The sequence below is a fragment of the Leguminivora glycinivorella genome, chromosome Z (assembly GCF_023078275.1).
Source record: "Leguminivora glycinivorella isolate SPB_JAAS2020 chromosome Z, LegGlyc_1.1, whole genome shotgun sequence".
In the NCBI taxonomy this organism is placed as follows: domain Eukaryota; kingdom Metazoa; phylum Arthropoda; class Insecta; order Lepidoptera; family Tortricidae; genus Leguminivora; species Leguminivora glycinivorella.
Genome location: NC_062998.1, coordinates 17,921,500 through 17,937,558, shown reverse-complemented (window position 1 = coordinate 17,937,558; position 16,059 = coordinate 17,921,500). Strand labels below are relative to the sequence as shown.

Genomic DNA, 16,059 nt, shown 5'->3' with positions numbered 1-16,059 from the left:
CTATCCTCGCATTGTGTGTGTGTAAACAGCGACCAACGAATTTGATCCTAGATCCGTAAATATTTGCTTTTGTAATATTTTGTTATATTTGAATGTTAAAGTATTACAACGTTATGATGATAAATATGTGAAAATTACAATACGGTCAATATGATAAGACACATCAAGATGGTACTCGGGATCTGATGATGGAGCCAGAAGGTGGTCACCAGTACCAGTGAACCATGTAAGTAAACGACTTCGTGTTTAGGCTCGTTGGGTTCGTCTCAACAAGACCTTTAACAAGAGGTGGTACTCAGGGTCGGATGATGGAGCCAGATGGTGGTCACTAGTACCAATGAACCATATGACTAAACCACTTCGTGTTTGGGCTCATTGGGTTCGTCTCAACGAGACCTTTGACAAGAGGTGGTACTTAGGGTCTGATGATGGAGCCAGATGGTGGTCACCAGTACCAATGAACCATATGACTAAACCACTTCGTATTTAGGCTCAATGGGATCGTCTCAATAAGACCTTTGACAAGAGGTGGTACTCAGGGTCTGATAATGGAGCCAGATGGTGGTCACCAGTACCGATGAACCATGGAACTAAACCACTTCGTGTTTAGGCTCATTGGAATCGTCTCAACAAGACCTTTGACAAGAGGTGGTACTCAGGGTCTGATGATGGAGACAGATGGTTGTCACCAGTACCAATGAACCATATGACTAAACCACTTTGTGTTTAGCCTTATTGGGTTCATCTCAATAAGACCTTTAACAAGAGGTGGTACTCAGGGTCTGATGATGGGGCCAGATGGTGGTCACCAGTACCAATGAACTATGGAACTAAACCACTTCGTATGTAGGCTCATTGAAATCGTCTCAACAAGACCTTCGACAAGAGGTGGTACTCAGGGTCTGATGATGGACCCAGATGGTGGTTACCAGTACCAATGATCCATATGACTAAACCACATCGTCTTTAGGCTCATTGGGATCGTCTCAATAAGACCTTTGACAAGAGGTGGTACTCAGGGTCTGATGATGGAGCCAGATGGTGGTCACCAGTACCAGTGATCCATGTAACTAAACCATTTAGTAATCAGGCTCATTGGGTTCTTACTTCTTCTTAATAAGACCTTTGACAAGAGGTGGTACTGAGGGTATGATGTTGGAGCCAGATGGTGGTCACCGGTACCAATAAACCCATGTAACTGAACCACTTCGTTTTTTTATGTTATTCAAATATGCGAGTTGATTTTTGGTGACCACAATCTCTCTCCATCATCAGACCCTGAGTAACACCAAAGATCTTGTCGAGACACCCAATGAGCCTAAACACGAAGTGGTTTAGTCATATGGTTCATTGGTACTGGTGACCACCATCTGTCTCCATCATCAGACCCTGAGTACCACTTCTTGTCAAAGGTCTTGTTGAGACGATTTCAATGAGCCTACACACGAAGTGGTTTAGTTCCATGGTTCATCGGTACTGGTGACCACCATCTGGCTCCATCATCAGACCCTGAGTACCAGCTCTTGTCAATGGTCTTATTGAGACGATCCCATTGAGCCTAAACATGAAGTGTTTTAGTCATATGGTTCATTGGTACTGGTGATCACCATCTGGCTCCATCATCAGACCCTGAGTACCACCTCTTGTCAAAGGTCTTGTTGAGCCGAACCCAATGAGCCCAAATACGAAGTGGTTTAGTCATATGGTTCATTGGTACTGGTGACCACCATCTGGCTCCATCATCAGACCCTGAGTACCACCTCTTGTCAGAGGTCTTGTTGAGACGAACCCAATGAGCCCAAATACGAAGAGGTTTAGTCATTTGGTTCATTGGTACTGGTGACCACCATCTGGCTCCATCATCAGACCCTAAGTACCACCTCTTGTCAAAGGTCTTGTTGAGATGAACCCAACGAGCCTAAACACGAAGTGGTTTAGTTACATGGTTCATTGGTACAGGTGACCACCATCTGGCTCCATCATCAGACCCTGAGTACCACCTTGAAGTAATTAGAATTGTATTTGACTTATTTTATCATCATATTAATATATACTTTACTCTAATACTTATCATATAACAAAAGCAAACATTTGGGATGGGATCTACTTAAATATGATCACAGTTTATAATTATTAATTTAAATTTTTAAATAAATTTTAACGTAATTAATATTATTTTGCGCTATATTCTAGTCTTTTCGTACGTACAAAATAATGTTTATTAGAAATCAAAAGTTTATATCGAGATAGTAGATTGCGGTTGTTATCAAAATTCCATACAGGAAGTTGGGGGCCAAAGCAGTAAACGCATGCAGCACCTTGACAACTAGTTTTCACCCACCCCGTAGCCTTCAACAACATGAAATGAAAAAGAAAAAAGAATACAAGTAAGTCTAAACACCAGCGGCACTTCCTCTTATTGAAAGTAGGCTTGTGCCGTTTCGTTCGTTGATCGGAGCGCTCCGATCTCGTTCAATCGCTCCCATGAACTAGTTCGCTCTTTTAGGTCTTTTGCTCATTTAGTTCAGCCAGACCAGCGACCACTGCGGTCGGAAAGATCAGAACGAATGGGACCGAATAGTGTCAAAATTATACAAATAGTCCACAGATAGTAACATTCCGGGCCGAAAGGTTGTAAGTAACCGAAGTTTAATATGAAAACTTGACTTTTTTTGTTGCTCTGCTAAGTAGCTCTCGCTCTCGGTCGGCGCAGTCACACATTCGTTCTCGATCCAAACCGCTCGCGCTCGCCGATCCTATACTGAACTAAATGAGCAAATACCGATTCTCAGACCACGGAAAGATTCAGTTCATTTCGGTCATTGATGGGATTTTATTCCTAACAGTTCATAGTTCGTGAACGACACAAGCCTAATTGAAAGTGCACCTCACCAATGTGCACAATATCGATCTGTTTCTCCACCATCCTGAAATCGAAAAGCTCATCAAAACATCATCCTCCTGGCTCTGCAATGTATCCAAAGCGGCGAGTTGGTATTTAACTGAGCCGTCCCGCAGGTGGCTGCAATACTACGTATATGATCGGAGTTGAGCTTTGTAGAGCATGGAGAGTGGATCGACATGGATTTCACCAGACAGTGGCCGGATCCCAATGGAGCTGAGACCGAAATCGAGTGCCTGTTTGGATCAGTTGTTAGCAGAAGGTCACTTTCCTGGTTTCCGCTGTACGTCGGTAGACACAGGCATACGATCGCTTTCTCAAAGCCCAAGTAAATAATTATCCACAAAGCGGACCCGGTCACCTCAAAGAAACAGAGGCGTTGTAGAAAATGCCGTCGCGGATGTAGACACAGACTCCAGCATCTGCTCTGAACTTGTCCTCCAGTGAGTAGCCTGGGTAGTTGATGTACGCCGCGTCCGCTGGGTTTTTAATTTGCGTATTCGTCAAAAAGAATATGTGCGGCTTTTCGATTTCAGGATGGTGGAGAACCGGATCGATATAGTGCACGTTGGTGAGGTGCACTTTCAATGAGAGGAAGTGCCGTTGGTGTTTACACTTACTCGTATTCTTTTTTCTTTTTCGTTTCATGTTGTTGAAGGGTACGGGGTGGGTGAAAACTGGTTGTCAAGGTGTTGCGTTTACTGCTTGGATCACTTGAACTAATCAGGACAACGAGGAGCTCACTTAGAGATTGCCTCCTCCTCCCATCCAGTCGCCATATCTGGCTCGGTGGAGCTATTCGCGGATTTTTTATTAGGTGGCGGGGCAGCCTTTTGCATGTGGCTGCCGTACAACTGGACCTCAACTTCCTGCGGTCGGCCACCGAAAAGACCGTGCCTCGGATCTCACTACCTTCCAGCGTGAGCTACTAGGTCCGGTAAACTTTAGGATCCAAAATGACTAACTGTAAGCAACATAACTAATACCCAATCATCGTCCAAAGGCACTGGCACTGTACATAGATGAAACGCAGCAAGGCTATTTGGTGCCTGGATTTCGGCGGGAGAGTGGTAGCAGACCAGATGGCCCCTTGCGGGACCTACTAACGTTGGTTGTCGTAGTTTAAGGACATGCCCGTGTCCTATTAAGTAGTTTAAGGACATAACATTAACTCAACCTCCAGTATATGACTATACACTGTGTTTTTATGAAATTGTGAAAACTTTAAGAGGGGGTAGAGCAGGGAGAATTTTCAGAATCTGTCAAATTACCCCATTACACACACAAACACCCTTCACTCACACTACCTCAATTTACTGTGAAAGGTCAGTGACCCTTAATTTTTTTCAAGAGTGTTATTTTGAGTTTGTAGTCAACTACTGACCTCCTTTGAGAAATTAAAACTGTAAAAAAGGTAGCATACAAGAAGACAGAGAAAAAATACGCGTCATCTAGCTTTCCTTCTCTGTCCATGTCTCATGTGACTTTAATTTACCTAAATATGTAGATAACGTTCCTTACTCAGTTGATTGTTTACCTAGGTGTATTTCAAATTACTTTGCACTTCATTTTGCGTTACTTTTCTATACTTAGATTAAAAATCGTCAACCCGCCTATCCCCGCAAACATTTTTCAAAGACGTGTGTGAAGGTCGATACCTCCAGGCAAACACAAAAACAATTATGGTCGCGTGCTAAATGATAAAACATCAGCCCTATCGCTTTATTTGTAAGTGCGATAGGGACGGCCCGATGTTTTATCATTTATCGCGCGACCATGATTGCCCTGCAGGTCTTCAGAGGCCTGAGCTGTGCATTACGTATATATGCGGGTTGTATTAAAAGACTATCAGATATTTTCTTTATTCTTTTTGGTCGTTAGGTTTATTTATCATTTAGTTTATACAAAAATAAAGCATGTGTATAAAATAAAAACCTAATGAATAGAGTACAGCTAGCATCAGTCAAGTCAGAGACCCAAAGGAAGACAGGGAATACCTTATCATATCCAATACCGCCATCGCTATCTGCATCAGACTCTTGATCTTACCCAATTTCCTAGACTAATCTCATAATAAGAGTTTTGAATGATTCACGGTTATTTTCATTAGACTTATATTGACCGGGATATAGACCGTGATTACCTTTTTGATTTTTGTCGAGCTCCCGATATTTCGACGCAGTTGCATGCATCATGATCACGGAAAACTGACGAAGGCGGGTGGATGTTAAAGTTGTATAGACAGCGCGCGATCTACCCTCCTTCGCGCGCGTCGGCTGCGTTCACTTTCAGCGTTACCACTGGTCGCGTTCACACTCGATGGTCTGTCCAAACACACTATACTCACAGTGTCACTACGTTTGTTCAATTCTGACTTCACCGGTTTTTTACACAAACAAATCACTGGATTCCATACATTAGATAGTTTGAAGCCATCCTCACGATTGAAATTTTTATATTTGTGAATCTCAATGGCTTCTCTTACCAATCTCGGTATGTAGTGGCGTTCCGTCGAAATTACCTTAGGACTATGCAACTCGATCCAATGATTTGCACCCGACTCGATGAGATGTTGAGCAATAGCAGACTTGCGAGTATCGTTCTTTTTGACTGCAGCAATGTGTTCTTTAATTCTGCAGGCAATAGTGCGCTTGGTCTGCCCTATGTAAGAACTGCCACAACTGCACTCAACTTTGTACACACCAGGTTTTTCCAGAGGAAAATTGTCCTTAGGTGACCGCAAGAACTGTGCAATTTTCCTGTGTGGGGTGAAGATAGTTTTTACAGAGTAATTGTTTAGTATTTTAGAGATCTTATCTGTCACTCCCTTTACGTACGGCATAAACGCTGGTTGTCTCTCTACGCGATGAGTGAGGTGCTTGGGTTTTGCATCCCGTTTATTAACGTTAACTCGGTAACCATTTCTCCTCAGGACTCTCTGAACATGGTTCAACTCCTGTACAAGATGAGAGGAGTCACACAAAGCGTGTGCTCGATTGGTTAGTGATGTTACGACCGAGTTTAACTGTCTGGGATGATGGTGTGAGCTCGCATGCAAGTAACGATCTGTATGCGTCGGTTTCCTATAGACAGAGTGTCCCAGCATGCCCTCGGCTCCAACCTTCAAGCTCACATCAAGAAATGCAATACCCCTATCTTTTTCCATTTCCAATGTGAACGACATGGATCGATGCACGCTGTTCAGGTGTAGGTTCGCGTAGAGAGACAACCAGCGTTTATGCCGTACGTAAAGGGAGTGACAGATAAGATCTCTAAAATACTAAACAATTACTCTGTAAAAACTATCTTCACCCCACACAGGAAAATTGCACAGTTCTTGCGGTCACCTAAGGACAATTTTCCTCTGGAAAAACCTGGTGTGTACAAAGTTGAGTGCAGTTGTGGCAGTTCTTACATAGGGCAGACCAAGCGCACTATTGCCTGCAGAATTAAAGAACACATTGCTGCAGTCAAAAAGAACGATACTCGCAAGTCTGCTATTGCTCAACATCTCATCGAGTCGGGTGCAAATCATTGGATCGAGTTGCATAGTCCTAAGGTAATTTCGACGGAACGCCACTACATACCGAGATTGGTAAGAGAAGCCATTGAGATTCACAAATATAAAAATTTCAATCGTGAGGATGGCTTCAAACTATCTAATGTATGGAATCCAGTGATTTGTTTGTGTAAAAAACCGGTGAAGTCAGAATTGAACAAACGTAGTGACACTGTGAGTATAGTGTGTTTGGACAGACCATCGAGTGTGAACGCGACCAGTGGTAACGCTGAAAGTGAACGCAGCCGACGCGCGCGAAGGAGGGTAGATCGCGCGCTGTCTATACAACTTTAACATCCACCCGCCTTCGTCAGTTTTCCGTGATCATGATGCATGCAACTGCGTCGAAATATCGGGAGCTCGACAAAAATCAAAAAGGTAATCACGGTCTATATCCCGGTCAATATAAGTCTAATCTCATAATTTCAGTTTCTTGAGTTGAAAATGTTGAAACTCATACTTAGCATTAAATAAAACACAAATACATATAAAAATCACAATATAATTTTAAATTATGGCTTAGGCCCTGTACCAGTTGCAGTCGCCACGTCTCTAAAGCCACTTGTAGTTTCTTTTAAATGGCTTAATACCTAGATGTTATGTCATAAACATCTGTGACGTGACTGAAAATAAAAAACATCGCTCAGAGATAAGGTTCAAATTAGCATGGCAAAAAATACAACAGTGCAGTCAAAATACCATCAAAATACGAAAAAGCAAATATCAATGTCGCCGTATTTCAGGCAATAAGGGCTGTTTTCTCAAATATGAAAAAATCTCAAAAGCAGAACTTTATTAAGACTTTCTAGGAAAATTATTTTGAACTTGATAGGTAGAACAATTTATAAAAGTTTTACAGAAAAAAATTCTGAACTAAGTTTGTAACTAAATGCATTTTTTTATCTCAGATTGCATATTTTAGTATCGTAACGATTTTTCTTTCAAATAAAAAGAGAATTATTAGAAAAGGTTCACGGTGTCTGCCGTAAACTGGGGTTACATTGACCAATTTGGGAATTTAAACTTCTCTAGCTTCTACATTTAATGGGTATTTTTACCCATTAAATGTAGAAGTTAGAGAAGTATAAATTCCATAATTGGTCAATGTAACGTAACAAAGAAAGAAAAAATGGGACCATCAACTTTTTTAGTCTTTTCCTGCTAAAAATCTAGAAAGGTAACAAAATAATGTACGCAAAAAAAAAACGATGTTATCAAACTTAAACTGACATTGGGGTTACTTTGATACCCTATGTATTTTTTTAATGGTAATCGAATGTAATCCCTTACAAAAGTATTTTATCTCAAGAAAAGATAAAAAACGGTTCGCAGAGTCAAATATTACAACTCTTTAACGCTATTTTGGGGTTACTTTGATTAAAAATAAAAATTACCATCTTCGAAAAACCACCTTTATTTGCAATTGTTTCAATATTTATCACAAGAAGAGATCAAATTATCAGTCTCAACAAGTACCGTGACATAATCAGACAATAATCAACTATGTATCATTATGGTCAATGTTACCCCATGCAAGTGATCAAAGACACCCCACATAGTAAATAATTAGTAATAAATGCCTAGTTTGACTTTATGATACAACACTCAATACAATGGTATAGCTAAACACATGTCTGGCAAGCTAATATTCACTGAGAACCTTTTACTTTAATACCCACTACGTTAGTTAAGAAGTTATTTAAACATGAAAAATAGCAACAAACTATGCTTATATTTTGACACGTTATTCGCACTGCCCACGACCATACTTACTTGTTCACTGCGTCAGAGCACCATATAACTATAAAGGTTGGTTTAGGGTTATCATATGTCTAGATTTCGATAAATTTATTTTATTAATACATTACCGACTACTCATAACATATTAGTTCCTTATTTTTTGATAAAATAAATATAATATGCTCGTGACAGGTCAGGTTTTGTTCGTAATCCAAAAAAATCAACCCTAGCACTTTTCTCTATTCACCCCCTTCCCGACCCTATTCACCCCAACGTTAGGGTGAGCGAAAATTACTAAATAAAACGAAATATTTTCAAAGACAACCCGAAGTTCACACCGCTGGAAGATTTTTTGTGTAAAAAATTAGCATGGCACATATAAAAAAACTGCTATCGACGTTCAAAAGTCGGTTTTGGCCCTATTCACCACAAATTAAGTTAGTTCATACCCGTTCCGACCCCATGACCCCAAAATCTTCAGAAAACGATGTACTAAGTAGCCCAAAGTACAGCGCCATCTCTAGGTGAATTGGGTTACTAATTTATGCAAACTACTTAAGTCGCAATAGATGTCATTTCATTTAGTATTTTGGAGGTAACTAGTAAAGATAATTTAGTTTTACAATTGTGCGAAAATAGATTCTCATTTGGCCGGATTTTTTAACCGAATTCCAAAATTCAAAAGGTTATAAATGTATAGTTTTTTTTAAATATCACTCCTGGTCCAATTTAATATCCCACAAATATTAACGGCAAACTGATAATGACTTAAGTATTTTTGAAATAATTTTGTGACAAATGTGGGTAGTTTAGTAATTAGGCGCCGATCGATTGTGGGTAGGTTATATTTTCGCTCTCTGCTAATAAATCTTGTATGGAACGGACGTGTTTTCTTTGGTGCCTCTTCATCAGCGCTGATCTTCGGCTGGGAGCATACCTTACAAAATTGAATGCCGAAAAAAAAGTTTATCAGCAAAAATTACTTACTTGAAAATAAAGTCATATCATAACCGTTTTCATACTTATACATTGAAATAGATATCACGCACGAAAGTAAGAACGACAAGGCCTCTTGGTGGCTGAGCCGTGAATCGAACCCGCCATCTCTCTCGCTATACCCTAATCCTCTAAGTGCCACTTGCACCAACGAATATGGAGGGTTAACCTGAGGGTTAACCCACCATTTTACATGGAATTTGACAGTTGACAGCCCACTAACCCTGAGTTAAGTGGTTGGTGCAAAAGGGCCTTAAAGATTCATATACGAGGTGGTCAAAATGTGCCTATCAGAGATAACATACACTAGAGAAATTTCGTCGGGTACCACACGGCGGGCGGGTGGCCTAGTGGTAATGACGTTAGCTGCGTAAGCTGAAGACCCGGGTTCGATTCCCGGCTCGGCCACCAGTGGGCCTTGTCGTTTTTTCTTTCGTGTATGATATCTATTTCAATTTATGTATGTATGTATGTGAACACTTTATTGTACATAAGACAAGTTAGGACATAAAAATACAGTATATGTAGTTATGGTGTACAAAGGCGAACTTATACCTATAAGGGATCTCTTCCAACCTTTGAGCGAATTGAGAATTTATATAAACTTGAAAATAACAAATCAAAAATTATTCAATAAAATAATTTTATTTCTTCCCTAGATGTATAGTTTCATACTTATGATTTTTATTTTAAAGTAATCCGTTTATATTATAGCAACCATGGGTGATTTTTGTGGACTTAAGTAGAAACGTTGACTTGTGGTTGACAGAAGTGTGATTAACATTTCTAAATGTTAATGTATTGTATCTAGTCTAACTACGAAGCAATACATTGACGTATAAATTGCGTCCATATACAGAGAGGTCATTCATAAAAACATCACTTTAGGTAAGTTATATATCTTTTATACAATTTGACAACCATTGACTACACATCCCAATTCACCCCTCTTCCGACCCTAATCACCCCCTTCGTAAACCTATTCACCCCCTTTGCGACCCGTTTCCCCCATTATTGATCCTATTCACCCCTCAGGCCGCGGATATTTGTTCATCCCGTAAAAGTTCCCCAACACAGTTGCATCGCTTTCTTCATGAAAACCATTATAAAAATGAAAATATGTCTTATGATTTTCTGTTAAACATAAATTTTAGGAGTGTAGGTATACACTACATTCAAAAGGATAATGAACAAATTCTTAGCAAAATTTCACACAAAAATGAAGTTAAAATGAGTAAAAAATCCAATAAATTTGAATGCCTACTTTGACAGACATTTTCATGTCTGTAAATATATTATTTACATAAATCATAAAATATATTATTTAAATATAATAGCATTATATACCCCGGGAACCCTATTCACCCCAAATTACGGTATTTATTAAATTGTCAATATGTAAAATGTCGGAAACTACGGAACGGAACCCTACACTGACCGTGGTCCGATGCGCTCTTGGCCGGTTTTTCTTCTTAATGATATAGAGATAATATAAAAATTCACCTCCCAATTTATAATAAGTTTTTTTGCAAAAAAATCATTTTTGGCACAGGCTTTACCTTAGCCGACTGTACCTTTCTTTCAAAAATCATCTATTGCTCTCCGAGATGTTTCTAAATACCCCTTACTCAATGGGGATACGACGTTTCATAACAGAGTTCCTCTGACCACCTTTCTGCTCCATCATCAGATCACCTCCATGATACCAGAATATTGCATTGTCACGTGATTTACATAAGTGTGCAAAATTTCAGCTCAATCGCAAATCGGAAAGCGGGTCAAATTTAGCTTCTACGTTTTGGCCCAAACTAAGATATATTATATTATACTAATAAGGCAAGTTGAATAAAAGCTTGTAAAAAGGCTTCTGATATCAGATTTGTAATAAGTTTACTTGTCATAGTTTAACAACAGATGAGACAGACATATGCACTGACAATACTGCACGTGTTTCGTGAGTCTGATGTCAAATCACCTCATACAATTTACCGCTCTAAGGCAACTAAGGTAGGGTTTGTTATTGCACTTTAATTACATATTAATGATTTCTAGCCCGTAAGATATATATTTGCTTTAACAATGGATAGATATTTATGCGAGTGAGAGTGTAATTTAGATTTTTATTTATAAGGAATCAAATATTTTTAAGCTACCCGATCAGATATTTCTGCGGATAAGGACACTCCCCACATCTGCCGTCTAGCAATCGTAGCGTCGGGCCAACTGTATGGCTAAGCCGCGCCTACGCGGCGTCTTTTCCATACAGTTGGCCCGACGCTACGCTCGCGAGACGCTAGAAAGAGAGACGATGTTTTTGCCGGTCACGGAGCATCACAAATTTACGCCGGGAATATGTCGTCATTATACTTATGGTCCCCTATAGAAAATTAGATATTTTTGCACGGCCGTTCATAGTCATATATGCTGGTGACTGTTCCATGAATATTTGGTCTAGTCTAGTTGAGTGGAGAAGTGCCATTCAAAACGAGCGTTAACTTTCTAAATATATATTTAGGTACTTTATAATTCTCTTTATTCATTTTAAATCTCAGGCTAGGCTATTTTATAATATGATTATAAAAGTAAAATACAAAACCACTTACAAAACAATACAAAATATATAAACACATTATAAAAAACCTAACCTAGGGTGCCGCCAGCAGCGGGGCAGGGCCCAAGCTGCCGGTGGTTAGGGCTGCAGAGAGAGGAACCGTCGGACTATCCGCGCCGTGTCCAAGATCACCGCCTTCTGCATCTGACCCTTGATCCAACCACCTAGCGAGAGTCTCTCTAGATGTTGGTCGAGACTCTTCGCTATGAGACCGTTCGCTGAAACGACTATCGGGACAATGATCGTCGAATCAACATCCCACATGGCGGTTATCTCGTAAGCCAAGTCTAGGTACTTACTGGACTTTCACGAGATTCTCATCATGGGGGATGGTGATGTCGACGAGCATGGCCCGGCGTTGCGATCGATCTATTATGACAATGTCAGGCTTATTGGCTACAACAGTCCTGTCAGTGATAATAGATCGATCCCAATAGAGCGTGGCACGACCATTTTCGAGAACTGGCGCAGGTATGTACTTGTAGTACGGTACTTCGCGGTCCACAAGGCCGTATTGAAGAGCAAGCTGCTGGTGAATGATCCTGGCTACGAGATTATGCCTGTGCAAGTACTCACCGTTAGCTAGATGAGAACAACCGGAGATGATATGCCTGAGTGACTCTCCGGGACGGCGGCATGCCCGACAAATGTCGACCGTACCGTCCTTCAGGATATATTTCCGGTAGTTGTTCGTCATCATAACTTCGTCGGCAATTGCACAGGCAAAACCCTCGGTTTCTCCGAAGAGGTCCCCGAATCGTAACCAGTTCACCGATGCGAGCAGGTCTACATCGGGTCCCGTGAGGGCCTTGTAGAACCGCCCGTGTAGCTGCTTGCTCTCCCATACCGCCTTGCGGTCCGCTGGTACTTTATAATTATTATTGTTTTCAACTTACGGTTACGTGTTCGTGGTATGCACAGAGTAAATCTTTAATGAAATTGAGACATTTTTTTATATATACAATTAAATTTGAACTAGAAGCACTAAACCTATACCCGCTCGCATTCCCCTTTTTTCTTTTCTAAGTAAGAATCAATTAATAAGTATCTGAATATATGTATGAATAAATTAAATTGTAATTGTTTACATACAATACAACCTGTGAAGTTTGGTTGACAAAATTTGACGTAGGTGCTGTCATATATATTTTTAAAATGACGTACTGTTAATACCAGCGTAATGAAAATGTATTCCGATGAGTAAAAGAAAACATGAAACTTTTTTCAATTTAACCGAACTAGAATGAAATCATTTATACTCATTCGGTTGTGTTCGTTATTTTCTTTAATAATGTGATATATTTTTATTTATTTTTTATGCACAAGCCATGCACCTTTAAACTTTAAATGAGATTGGATCTCCATCTGACATTATTGATTTACCCTATTTATTTTGAGCACAGTTTTACACTGGTATGGTTTTTCGTGTACGTACACTATTTTCTGTCAAAATATTTGTCAAATTTAAACGTCAACGCGGAGCGACCGGCGACACGTCTGCCTCCGATGAGCCGCTCAGGGCGTCTAATCGAAAGGAGAATTCTGACAGCAATGGCGAATGTATGGAAATTTTACGATAGTTTAAATTTAAGGTAAAATTTCTTTGTTGCCTTTGAGAGGAAAAATATAAAAAACCTCAAAACCTGTAGTCCATTTATCTGGCTTTTAGAATCACTTAATGTTATAACTAAAGTATTGAATTTTTTTAACAAAGTTTACTAAACGGCGACATACGTTTTTCTCATTTTAGGTCAACTTTGTGTGGGTTTAGTTATTACACCGTTAATAATTGGAGATTGTGAATAGTCAAAAGTTGTAGACACACTCTTTAAGATAATAACTACATTTATTTTATTTCATTTACTTTAGAAATGTGAGCAGCATTTGTTAAACGCCGAATGCACTTTTCGAGGATTTCGTACGACCCCCTCTTAACTAAGCGTATTTCAGAAACTACTGGGGCCACAAAGATCCTATAGGAAGGATCAAGATTGTTTTGTCCATTATTGTAGTGCGAGCGAGTGATAAGACGTGCTAGAAAGGGGATCGGTTTTGTCCATATTGTAGGCTGCGCGCGGCGACGTGCTAAAATACCTAATTTCGCCCGACGCCGAAATGTTATAACGCTCTTAAGTAAATTTGGCTATCATTTCCTCAATCCAAAGTATATTACAGCAATTCTCAAAAAGTTTGTACAAAAATTAAGGAAAAAGTTAATTTTTTTTTCCTATTTTGTTACCAAGATTTTTTTGATGAATTGAGAAATTAGTAAGTTTTATTTCGTCATTAAGGTTCTCTAGTGTCTATATTTTCTTAATTATAACAATTATCCTGTATATGTCTTACGAAATGTTGGTAACAAAATAGGGTAAATTAACATTTGCTGACAGGGCTATGTACAAACTTTTTGAGAACTGCTTGTTATTGAATTTACCTGGTGTATCTTTGCAGACTCTGGATATTGGTATTTTCCCAGGGACGATGATGAGTCGTCCATGCATACCGACAAAACAATGTCTAGTATTCGTAGCTGAAAAATAACATGGTTAATTAAAATTTTGCTACTAGAACAGGATAATTAAACTTAAAATCCTATTTACTCCACATAAATGCTGTTTGAGCAAAGGCTCGCGATCATGTCCTGGTTTTAACCTCATTTGACCATAAAAATTGGTTCAGTGGTGTTCCGGGTTGAAATTGAGGTAAAAAACCAGTTTTAAAATAGTAATATAATTCAAGGGAAGCTATATTTTTTTTACTAACAGTGTAATTAAATATGAGGTTACCCGTAATAGCTGATGCCGTTCGCTGATGCCGAGCACCGAGTAGGCGTGGAACAGATTGAACAGCAACGGCAGGTGGCGGTGCGCCTGCGAGTCGGCGTGGTGCGGCGCGGCCAGCGCGCGCGCCGCCGCCAGCACCTGGTCCGACAGCGACGTCACCTCGTCGCGCGACGCCCACGACCCGTAGCCGCTGTTCACTGCACAACCACCAACATCGTTGCAACACACATACATTTCTCATAAACTGAAAGTTACAAGCGGAAGTCTCTTAATTTCCAACTTTCAGTTTTGAGAAATGGGCCCCAGATCGCACGGATATTAGTGACTCGCGTTATTTTGATGAAATGATGACATTTAGTATGAGATGACGCACAAAAATGCGATCTCTGTTTATGACAAACGGTTAGCCATTGATTTAATAATTTTTAAGAAAAAAAAACCGCCTTCCTTTGGGGTTCTGGTGATAAATACTTTCAAATGTTGGATTATGTTATCAATTCGTCTGTATATTTTTTAATGTTTGTTATTCGATATCTCCGTCATTTCTGAACCAATTTTGAAATCTGGATGATTCTGAAGTACTTACAGATGAGAATGATTATCAGAACGGAACTCTAACCAGGGGCGGCTCACTCTTCATCAGCAGTTCCACTGCACCAAATGTCACTGTTCTGGACGTAAGTGCATGCTGTTCTTATAAAAATACCAAAGTCACTATAAGTGTGCCGTTCAGATTTGAGGAGTTCCGTTCTGACCATCATCAGCAGTTCCACTGCACCAAATGTCACTGTTCTGGACGTAAGTGCATTCTGTTCTTATAAAAATACCAAAGTCACTATAAGTGTGCCGTTCAGATATGAGGAGTTCCATTCTGACCATCATCAGGAGTTCCACTGCACCAAATGTCACTGTTCCGTACGTAAATGCATGCTGTTCCTTTAAAAACACAAAAATCACCATATGTATGCCTTTCAGATTTGAGGAGTTCCCTCGATTTCTCCAGGATCCCATCATCAGAACTGGGTTCTGAGAAAAATGGGACCAATCTGTATGCATATACATTCAATCAAAAAAAAATTTCAAAATCGGTCCAGTAACGACGGAGATATCGAGGAACAAACATTAAAAAAAATTAAAAAAAAAAACAAAAAAAAAAATACAGACGAATTGAGAACCCCTTCCTTTGAGATTTGGAAGGCGGTTAAAAAAAACAAGCTATTGCCTATCGAAAAACTGACTACCTATCTGTGCTTCGTTTGTGTTGCCGCGGATGGGCAAGGCAAATTTACACGCGAGGCGATATATCATACATTACAAGTATACAGTAAGCACTATACCTCGTTTTTTTTTAAATTATAAATTTGGTAAACAAAGAAGCAGTCGTCGTCACAACCTATGGACACTTCTTAGGACAAATATTAGATGTTAAGAATTTTAACCAGAACAAGAACGCAGGGATCGGAACCGG

The 16,059-nt window shown here is 39.7% G+C and overlaps 1 protein-coding gene across 1 annotated transcript in view; it reads right to left on the bottom strand.

The window, feature by feature from the left end:
- LOC125240654 (probable ubiquitin carboxyl-terminal hydrolase FAF-X) overlaps positions 1-16,059 on the bottom strand; it is a 77,881-nt gene that overhangs the window by 15,037 nt on the left and 46,785 nt on the right. Inside the window, exons 43-44 of the mRNA XM_048148652.1 lie at positions 14,595-14,788; positions 14,243-14,338 (exon numbers count right to left, since the gene is read on the bottom strand). Coding sequence (XP_048004609.1) covers positions 14,243-14,338; positions 14,595-14,788 — 290 coding nt within the window. The remainder of the gene's footprint in view (positions 1-14,242; positions 14,339-14,594; positions 14,789-16,059) is intronic.